At 40.7% G+C, this 9,547-nt stretch overlaps 2 protein-coding genes across 2 annotated transcripts; one reads left to right on the top strand and one right to left on the bottom strand.

The window, feature by feature from the left end:
• Positions 1–595: 595 nt before the first annotated feature.
• LOC307044140 (transcriptional regulator protein Pur-beta) lies at positions 596–4,038 on the bottom strand. Its single transcript, XM_079689198.1, has one exon. The coding sequence runs from the start codon at positions 3,697–3,699 to the stop codon at positions 2,746–2,748; it is 954 nt and encodes a 317-aa protein (XP_079545324.1). The 5' UTR covers positions 3,700–4,038; the 3' UTR covers positions 596–2,745.
• Positions 4,039–4,270: 232 nt separating this feature from the next.
• On the top strand, positions 4,271–6,526 carry LOC307044141 (histone H2A.V). The gene is made up of 5 exons (XM_079689199.1): positions 4,271–4,427; positions 5,438–5,515; positions 5,605–5,718; positions 5,829–5,958; positions 6,145–6,526. The coding sequence occupies exons 1-5, from the start codon at positions 4,425–4,427 to the stop codon at positions 6,204–6,206; spliced, it is 387 nt and encodes a 128-aa protein (XP_079545325.1). The 5' UTR covers positions 4,271–4,424; the 3' UTR covers positions 6,207–6,526.
• Positions 6,527–9,547: the final 3,021 nt, after the last annotated feature.

The following is a 9,547-nucleotide window of genomic DNA, read 5'->3' as shown; positions in this document are numbered from 1 at the left end:
TGGTCATTAAAGTCTTCTACCATTAATTATCTGGATATCGAATATTTGTTAGCAGTGAATATTACATGTTTAAAACTAGCTACACCTTCAGCACGTACCATAGTGAAACATTTAATATTCTAAAATGCAAACGTATCATTTGCACGATTATGTAATATATAATACACTAGTCATGGAGGGGTTTAATGCAGAAAATAATTATTAATTTTGATAGTTTAAGCACATTAAAAAAAAAAAAAAGATATATTTCTGTGATTTAGATTAAGGTTATTGAATGCTTTTACTTGTTATGGAGTACTTTCACATTTTTGTACTGGTACTTTCACCTCATCCACCAGTTTGTTTCAGGGAATGAAAGCCTGGTGCATTTTACAATTAGTCAGTTGCTTATGAAATAATGTGGAAATAGTAATTATGTTGAAGCAAATGTTTTGATTATCCCCTGTTAAAGAGGCCTCATATTATACGCAAGCATGGATACGTATTTTTCACCTTTTTATGGACAACATTAATTGCAAAAACACATTTGTTGCAGAGATCCTGTAAAGAAAGTGACCTCCACCCCGAGGTGGGGAGGAGAAAAACACCACACCTCTCCTGAGCAAAAACCTTTTTTATTTCTCGTTGAAAGGAACTCGGTAGAATATTACAGCAGAACACACATGACTGAAACAGCTGCCGTTTCACGTAACACAGTACAGGAAGAAGGATGTAGTTCAATCTCATGTGTAATATTATATATAGTATATTTATAGAAAAGAAGAAAAAAAACTATTGCTCCCATGTGTTAACTTTTTTCATATGGCATTTCTCTGCTGTGTTAAAGTGGGTCAAATACAATTCAATGAGAGATTTACACACAAAAGGAAGTGGGACAATGAAAGTAACATTCCCCAAAGCGCAGAGACTTTGTTGCTTTTTTTTTTTATCAGGCTGAGAAGTAAACTTAAAATGTTTCCATTGCAAGAAATAAAACTTTAAACCGCTCTCAAAAATGGATAAACACCATCATACAGTAATCAGAATATGCTAAATTAAAGAACACAAGGCAGCTCCGCATAAGAGCATGCATGCAGAAATAATCATATTTTTAAAAAGGAGCACTAAAGACAAATGTCAATGATTGCAAGTTTTTGTTTGCGTCATATGGCGACTTATGGAAAGCCAATTTGGGACAAAACATGGTTAAAACGAGTGGATTGAAACGAGGGGACAACTTGATGCTTTGTAAAGTGAACTGGAGTGCTGAGTGTTTGCTGAGAAACTACTTCAGTGAAGTTGCTTCTAGAAATTGCTATAACATACTGTTATCAATGTGTTTGTATTCTTCTTAATTTCTTCTCAGGAATAAAATAAATGTTAGGAAAAAAGCAGGTATGAAATATCACCCTGGACAGTTGCATCCAAGTTTAGTGTTTTAAATAAGCCACTTTAGGCAGCATTATCTAATAAATGTCTCATAATTCCAAGACATCTTTTAATATATCTCTTTTGAAAAATAATTAAATCTATACTTGATCATTAAGTAAGTAAATCTCTTCCAGTATATATTTTAAGTTAAGTTAACAGCTTTGTTTTCCAAGAAGACCTAATTTCTTTCTTACAATCAGACTGAATATTGCTTCAATAATGGTCTGAGTTCAAGAATAAAGAATCCAAATGGCGCACCTTAAATAATAGCTCAAGCCCGGCACATTAAGATTTAACTGGAAAAATTGTGACGGGTGCTAAAGGCCCGAGCTCACCGTGCCCCCTATGATGAAAAGATCACAGGGGTGAAACGTGGGCCTGCATCATATGAAACATCATCAGTTGCCACAGACGTCTCGACTGCAGCACCTGGCTCACCAGATCTGCAGACAGAACCTCTTAAGGATGATGCACAGGCACAGGAAATGCTAATATACTCAGGAATACAGATTGGACTAGCCAGTCCTGAGACAAAACGAGCCACGCGTGAGGAGGCCCATGTATCAGCTATCGGAGCAGGAGGTTAGCACCGGAGGGATGCCCAGGAGGGAGAGGGGGGGGGCAGGAGGTCGTTTGGAGTCAAATGGACTGTCCAGAGAATCCAAATGATAAATGTGCTTGTAACAGATCACCTTATGGGACCTCGCTGGGCTTAGTGGATGTCCTGAGATGCAGAGGATTCCCTCTATAGCTGAGACCGTGGCTCTGGGTGTTGTGGGTCTGTCTGGGCAAGCCATTTGTTACAGGTCACTTTAGACGAAAAAACGCACACACAACCATGGTGAGTGATGCAGGCGCTCTGTCTCATTCCCACTCTGCTCCTGCTGGTATGAGTATGTCACACTTCCTTATTATCATAACACAGACTACAGTTCAGCCCCAGGTGAGCTCTCACCATTGGAGGTGGGTCTGGTAACCTATAGGTGTATCTCAAACTTAAATTTGCTGGGCTACAAGTGAGGTTATCAAATACAAAGTTAATATATATTTATATATAGATATATATCTAAAAATGTTATATCAATGGGGGATCTCATACAGGAGCTGACTACTGCAGTCCCCACTCATTTAGCTATAACATCCATCTAAACTTTAGGACATGATTCTCTTATATAGACAGTAATTTCTCAGTCAAATATATATATATATGTTTTTTGTTTTACTCCGTTGTTGTAGCATTTTTCGATTCGTCATGCAAAGAATAGTCGTTGCTCTCTCTTGTTTATCGCCAGGCTTTGCATCATGTTGTCAGCTTCATCACAATATAGCCACCAATCAATCGTCTTCCACGTCGTCGCCCTCCGATTCCTCTCCAGGTGTCCTCTCGTACATCTTATCCCGGTGCTGCTCCTGGATCTCTTTCATTTCCTCGGCGTAGCGGCTGAATGCTCCCCCGAACTTGCTCCACGCCTTGAAGGGGATGGTTATAGAGTTTCTGTAACTGGGCTTCACTTCGCTCACCCGCAAGAAAACTCCGTACTTGTTGGACCCCACGTCAAAGAAGAAGCGCTTGGAGTCCACCATGATCGAGGTGCCCTCTGGAAGCTCGCTGTAGCCCCCGGCCCCTCCGCCGCCGGACAGCTCCTCCTCATCTCCCCCGTAGTCGTCTATCAACTTGGCCAAGGCATCGCGGAACTCTATTAAGCCTTGGGCCGGGAGTGCGATGGTTTGTCCGGACTGGAGGCCAGCACCGGGGTTGCCACCCGCTCCAACTCCGAAACCGGGGCCTCGGTTAACGGTCTGTCGGATCCGGAGAAACCGACCCCGCTGGTTCTCCTTGAGGTCGAGGTAGTATTTACGGTTCTCACGCACCAGGAACTCGCTTTTCAAGGCCCGTCTAGGCCCGGTGTCATCCCCGCCGGATGATTGAGCGATCTGCTCCGGGGTGCTAGGCCCAAGCTGGGCGTAGTGCTCTATGAAATCCCCCAGGTAGTCGCGGAACTCTGCCGCAACTGACATAGAGAGGGTCAGCCGACTTTTAGAGCCCCCTGCGCCAACCTCGGCGATTTTGATGAACCGGCCTTTGGCGTTCTGCTTTACATCCAGGTAGAAGCGTTTGTTCTGAATGTCCAGCCGCTTCGAGGCCAGCTCCTGGGTCTCTGTTTCCCGCTGGTAATGCTGAAATCCTCCACCTCCTCCGCCTCCGCCACCGCCACCGCCACCGCCGCCGCCGCTACTGCTGCCACCACCACCACCACCGCGCTCACTGCCACTGTCCCCATCCGCCATCTTCGCCACCAGCAGCCCGTTTCTCTGCGTATCTTTGACCCCCACCCCCTCGCTTGCAGAGCTCACTGAGGAAACCGGACAGATGGTTTTGTTGGCCTCTGATTGGCTGCTGCTGCTGTCAAACACAACATTCAGACACAAGGGCTGTGTTTCGTTCGCCAGTTTCCCTGTCTGTCATTAAAACGTAACCGCCTTGTGGGTGACATTCAACTACATGTTGTATTTACAGTACATACTAGCAGGCCCTAACGTTTTTGCATTCATGACTAACGAACATTTTTGATGGAGAATTAATCCTTTTGTGAATGTACTGTTGGCACAACCCGTTTTTCAACACAGTCAGCACACAACTATGTATTTTGAATAAGTTGTCATTGTCTTTATATTTCAGTTCAATAATAAATTCCTAGTTATGTATGTTGTTCATTTTGGGATGGATGGCAGTGGTAGGACACAACACACACTGTCCCGCCTACTTGTTGGTTCCGTGTGCAAAGGCAGGCACGATGATTTTACGGTGGGGGATGGGTAAGGTTTTACAAGCGCTTCTGCAATTGGTCGGGGAAGAGATTCGAAGTAACAACACACATTATCATTGGTTGTCTAAACTCCCACGAGGGGTCGCATGCAAAAGATTTGGGAAAGGGTTTATTGTTTCTTTGCTTTCGGGAGCCGAAATTGTTTGCTATCTTCTCAGTTCTGCAATCAAATAACGACACGGAAAAATGGTATGTGCGCTTCGGTTACTGATACATGCTTTACACAGGACGTCGTTAAAGTTGTACTGTAATTAATGTGCCACAGTATGAAGTGCTGCTTTGTATTTGAACTGAGAAAATTTGACCAGAAGATGTGTGGTTAAAAAAGCTTCATAAAGAGCTAACTGTCAGCTAACATGTTAGCATTTACGGCTGCTCGAGAAGTCCAAGTTTTGTTGTTTCCCCCCCCTAAAATGTAATACTATATTTGCTGATAATCGGATAGTTGCTGTTTCGCAAAAGCGGGGGGGGTTATTAGAAGTGTAACAGTTAAACTTATTCGTAGGAGTGTTTTTCACCCTGTTTATCCTCTGAACGATGGATTAGCATCCATTAGCAAGCTAACTTAGGCTATTTCATTAGCTTAACGGTTGGTTAGCCATCAGCAGTTGACCACAAGCCTTTATAAATAAGCCTCTTAACTATTAGGAAGGCGTAACATCGTCATTGTGTTTTTTTTATCTGACGGTCGGACTTAAGGAGGCAAATGTACTAACTGATGGAAATTCTGAATGAAAACTAATTCCGCAGACCGACCTAAAGCTGCGCGTTTGTTTTGTGTTTGTCGCGGGATCACGGGCAGCCTCTGTGTTCTGTGTCTAACTGTCTTTTTAAATCAAATTTCCCACCTTTTTTCGGGTTATTTCATGCTTTCACGCATGTTGTTATTTCCGGTGAGCCGTTAACGCATTTGTTGTGTTTTGTGTGATTGGCGGGAAAACAATAACAGTTTCACCGGCCATCTGTAACGTTACCTGTTGAGGCGCTTTTGTAATTGAAACACTTCATGGGCGAATGTTTAGTTTTGCACATTCCCCTGCCTACTAACTTTAAAACAGGGCTGTACATTCTTTTTAATGCAGAACCCATTTCAAGAAATCTAAACATCACATCCCAACACAGCTGTGTCTTAGCTAGCTTTTCTTGTCTGATTTCTTGTTACATGTTTTATTCATTAAATCCTGAAATGACCCATACAGGCTGGTGGCAAGGCAGGAAAGGACAGTGGCAAAGCCAAGGCTAAGGCAGTGTCTCGATCCCAGAGGGCTGGATTACAGGTAATTTTCAATCTTTATATGTTGGTCTTTGGCACATTCTTTCTTCTTTGTTCATCTCGATTCATTGCTTCATGTTTATTTCCTGCCAGTTCCCAGTGGGTCGTATCCACAGGCACTTAAAGACTCGCACAACCAGCCACGGTCGTGTAGGAGCCACAGCAGCTGTGTACAGTGCAGCTATCCTTGAGTACCTCACCGCTGAAGTAAGCTTTCCCCATTTATTTATTTTGTGCATGTTAGTGGTTAACCATCACACAGTGTTTCTGTGTGCAAGGGTGATGTTTGTATTAATATCTTTACTTTTTGTTCTTAGGTACTAGAGTTGGCAGGCAATGCCTCCAAGGACTTAAAGGTGAAGCGTATCACACCCCGTCACTTGCAGTTGGCCATCCGTGGTGATGAGGAGTTGGACTCCCTCATCAAGGCAACAATTGCTGGAGGAGGTGAGATTACAGTTTGACATTATTTCAGATTATTTTTTTCCTTGTTTTTTCACGTTTTTATCCATATTGTTTGTTTCTTGATGTCCGTACGCTCTGCTAAATCTGTTCTACTGCAGTTGACATTTTTCTGGATGATATTTTTAATGAATGATTTATCTAATCAATGTTTTCTGGTTTTGTTTTCAGGTGTCATTCCCCACATCCACAAATCCCTCATTGGGAAGAAGGGCCAGCAGAAGACAGCATAAATGCCATGTTGACCAGAAAATTCGGGGCTTGGGCTTTGATGGGACCAGGAGTTCACATTTTTCTTTTTTGTTATTAATATTTTAGCCAACAAAGAGTGATTGTTAGGATTTGTGTTGTAATATTTCCCCGTAACTAGATTAAAAAAAAATACAGAAAACCCCTTAATGGCAAAAAAACCTTTGTATGTTATTGTAGAACGTTTGACTGGGGAGTTCATTTTTATTTCAAATGTTGACCGTGAATTTGTTTGATTGGCCTGGAACTCTGTAATGTTTTATACTGAAAAAAGAAATTGTTAAAAACGTTTTTTATATAAGAATCTTGTTTTGTGGTTATTTTTTTGGGAAGTTACAATATTTACTATAATACACATTTTAAAGATGTTTTCCGAAGGCATGTTGGGTTAAAGCTCAATTTGAGATGATGCTTTTTCCACTTTGGAATTACCGAAATATTTTTTGTACGGATAGTGATGTATTACGTTTTTTTCATCAAAACAAACAATGATTGAAAAATAACTTATACAGTGTTTTGTGTTGGTAGCCCTTCAGCCAACGTATAAAGCTTGAAATGAAGAGTTCTGCGGTTGCTGTGATCAGGTGATTGAGCCTCACTGTAGAGCCATCCATCAAATGTATTTCACCACTATTTATTTTTTGTATGTACCATTATATTTGGAGAACATAGATTGTACTATATCAGTGCCTGGGTGATTCTCTTCAAAGATTTTAAATGATAGGAACAGGGTGTTATGCATCACAATGTAAAACTAAATATATATATTTTGTTTTATAATAATTAGTTGTCTTTGTAGTAGACAACGCACATTTTTGCATGTCCTCGTGTTCATTGAATATTAAACATAACAATTTCCAATTATACCAACATTTTGATGCTAATATAATCATATGCGTGTGTACTTTAAGTGAAATTGCACTATTGACACACGTCCCCCAGTTTGTTTCAACCCTGTTACGCCATACATTTCACCCCATTATAATAATGGATTAGTCCATGTGACATCTGCATTGAGGGAGAAGATGTCTACTGAGGAAAAGGCGGCAAAGAAAGGCAAGTGTCAGTATCTTTTCGTACCTATATTTCATTTTTTTATTGTCAGATTGATATTGTCAAGCTCAACATTTCAACTGTTGTATGAATTAATTATAGTAAACAATAGTTTTGCAAAATGTTACAATTTTATGATGTCCTTAATCCATGTGGGGCAAGAAGAAACCTCCACAGAAAACGTCTAGCCGGGAACAACGGTAAGGATCTCATACCCTGCATTTTGCAACCAACGTCCCTTCTGGGTTGTGCACCCGTCCCTTTCTGACAGTGACACGTGCATGTGCAACCTGCACGAGAATCTTAGCTTTCTGGCAGAAAAGCTTAGTCAGTTGAAGTTGATGAGGAAAAGAGGCCTTAATGCAGGGACATGGAATTTCTTTGAGGCCAGCCATGGTAAGGGAGCACCAGATGGTGTTGGCGCAGCCTTGAAGAGGACTGCTGACATGCTAATAAGCCATGGTCAGAGCTCTTCAATGCCCTTTTGGAGACCAATAAATCGATTAAGTTGTTCTTTGTCAACAGTGAAACAGTTGAGCAGGCACATATTGCCCGAGGCACGGGCCGAGGAGGTGGACTTGCAGCAATCTTTGACTCAAGTTTACTTATCAATACTAAACAAAAATTAAATTATACCTCCTTTGAAAGCCTCATTTTCAGTCTTTTCCGACCTGGAAAACTTTGCAGCCAATCTTATTTGTTACAGTGTACCGTGCACCAGGTCCTTATTCAGAATTCTTATCAGAATTCTCTGAGTTTTTATCAGCTTTGGTACTTAAAACAGATAAAGTAATTATCGTAGGTGACTTTAATATTCATGTTGACGATGATAAAAATAGCCTTACTCTTGCATTTAACTCTATATTAGATTCTGTTGGTTTCTGTCAGAGTGTAAATAAACCAACCCACTGCTATAATCACACTCTTGACCTTGTTCTGACTTATGGTATTGAAATTGAGCAACTATTAGGCGAACCGCATAATCCTGCTTTATCCGACCATTTCTTAGTAACTTTTGAAGTACTGTTACTAGACTACAAAGCATTAGCCAAAAGCTCCTGCAGCAGAAACCTATCTGTTAGTGCTATAGCCAAATTTAAGGAAGAGATTCCACCAATACTTAACTCGATAGCATGTCTGCATGTAGGGGAGGAAACGTATACAAAATGTACACCACCCCAAATTGATCATGTTGTTGATAGTACTACAGATGCGCTGCGAATAAAATTAGACTCTGTTGCTCCTTTGAAAAAGAAGAAAATAAAACAACATAGATTAGCTCCATGGCATAATGCCGAAACCCGCAAAATAAAGCAAAAGTCGAGACAACTTGAAAGGATATGGCGTTCCACTAAACTTGAAGAATCTCGTTTAATTTGGCATATTACTTTCAATGAATATAAGAAAGCACTGCGTAAAGCGAGAGCAGCATACTACTCTTCATTAATAGATGAGAATAAGAATAATGCAAGATTTCTTTTCAGCACTGTAGCCAGGCTGACAGAGAGCCACAGCTCGACTGAGCCTTCTATTCCCATAGCACTCAGTAGTAATGATTTTATGTGCTTTTTTAACGATAAAATTGTTACTCTTAGAAACAAAATCAATGACCTCTTGCCTTTGACCAGTATAGTGTTATCAACAGCTCCCGGAAACGTAAGTTCTAATATTACACTAGATAGTAAACTAGAATGCTTTTCAGCCATAAACCTTGAACAATTAAATTAAATGATTCTCTCTTCTAAACCATCAACGTGTATCTTAGACCCGATTCCAACTAAGCTGTTAAAAGAAGTTTTTCCATTAATTAGCACTTCTTTATTAAATATTATGAATATGTCTTTATTATCAGGCTATGTTCCACAATCATTCAAAGTAGCAGTGATAAAACCGCTTCTTAAAAAGCACAACCTCGATCCAGAGGTTTTAGCCAACTATAGATCTATTTCTAATCTTCCGTTCCTCTCAAAAATTCTTGAGAAAGCAGTCGCAAAACAGCTGTGTGATTACTTAAAAAACTATGATTTATTTGAAGATTTTCAGTCTGGCTTTAGAACACAACATAGCACAGAGACAGCTCTGGTTAAAGTCACAAATGACATTCTAATAGCCTCTGACAAGGGACTTGTCTCTATTCTTGTCTTGCTCGATCTTAGTGCTGCATTTGATACTATCGACCATGATATCCTATTGCAAAGACTAGAGCACTTAGTTGGCATACAGGGAACTGCTTTAGGCTGGTTTAGGTCCTATCTATCTGAACGCTCTCAGT

Source organism: Notothenia rossii (assembly GCF_949606895.1).
Source record: "Notothenia rossii genome assembly, chromosome: 6".
NCBI classification, from domain to species: Eukaryota; Metazoa; Chordata; class Actinopteri; order Perciformes; family Nototheniidae; genus Notothenia; species Notothenia rossii.
The sequence above is the reverse complement of the archived record's forward strand: the minus strand, read 5'-3'. Positions and strand labels throughout refer to the sequence as shown.

What these genes read in the sequence shown, in the direction of transcription:
- LOC307044140 (XM_079689198.1), bottom strand. Translation starts at nt 3,699, where the DNA reads ATGGCGGATGGGGACAGTGGCAGTGAGCGCGGTGGTGGTGGTGGTGGC.
- LOC307044141 (XM_079689199.1), top strand. An exon ending in CCCAGAGGGCTGGATTACAG is followed by an intron (nt 5,516 to 5,604) that starts GTAATTTTCAAT and finishes ATTTCCTGCCAG; the next exon opens with TTCCCAGTGGGTCGTATCCA. An exon ending in GGCAACAATTGCTGGAGGAG is followed by an intron (nt 5,959 to 6,144) that starts GTGAGATTACAG and finishes TTTTGTTTTCAG; the next exon opens with GTGTCATTCCCCACATCCAC.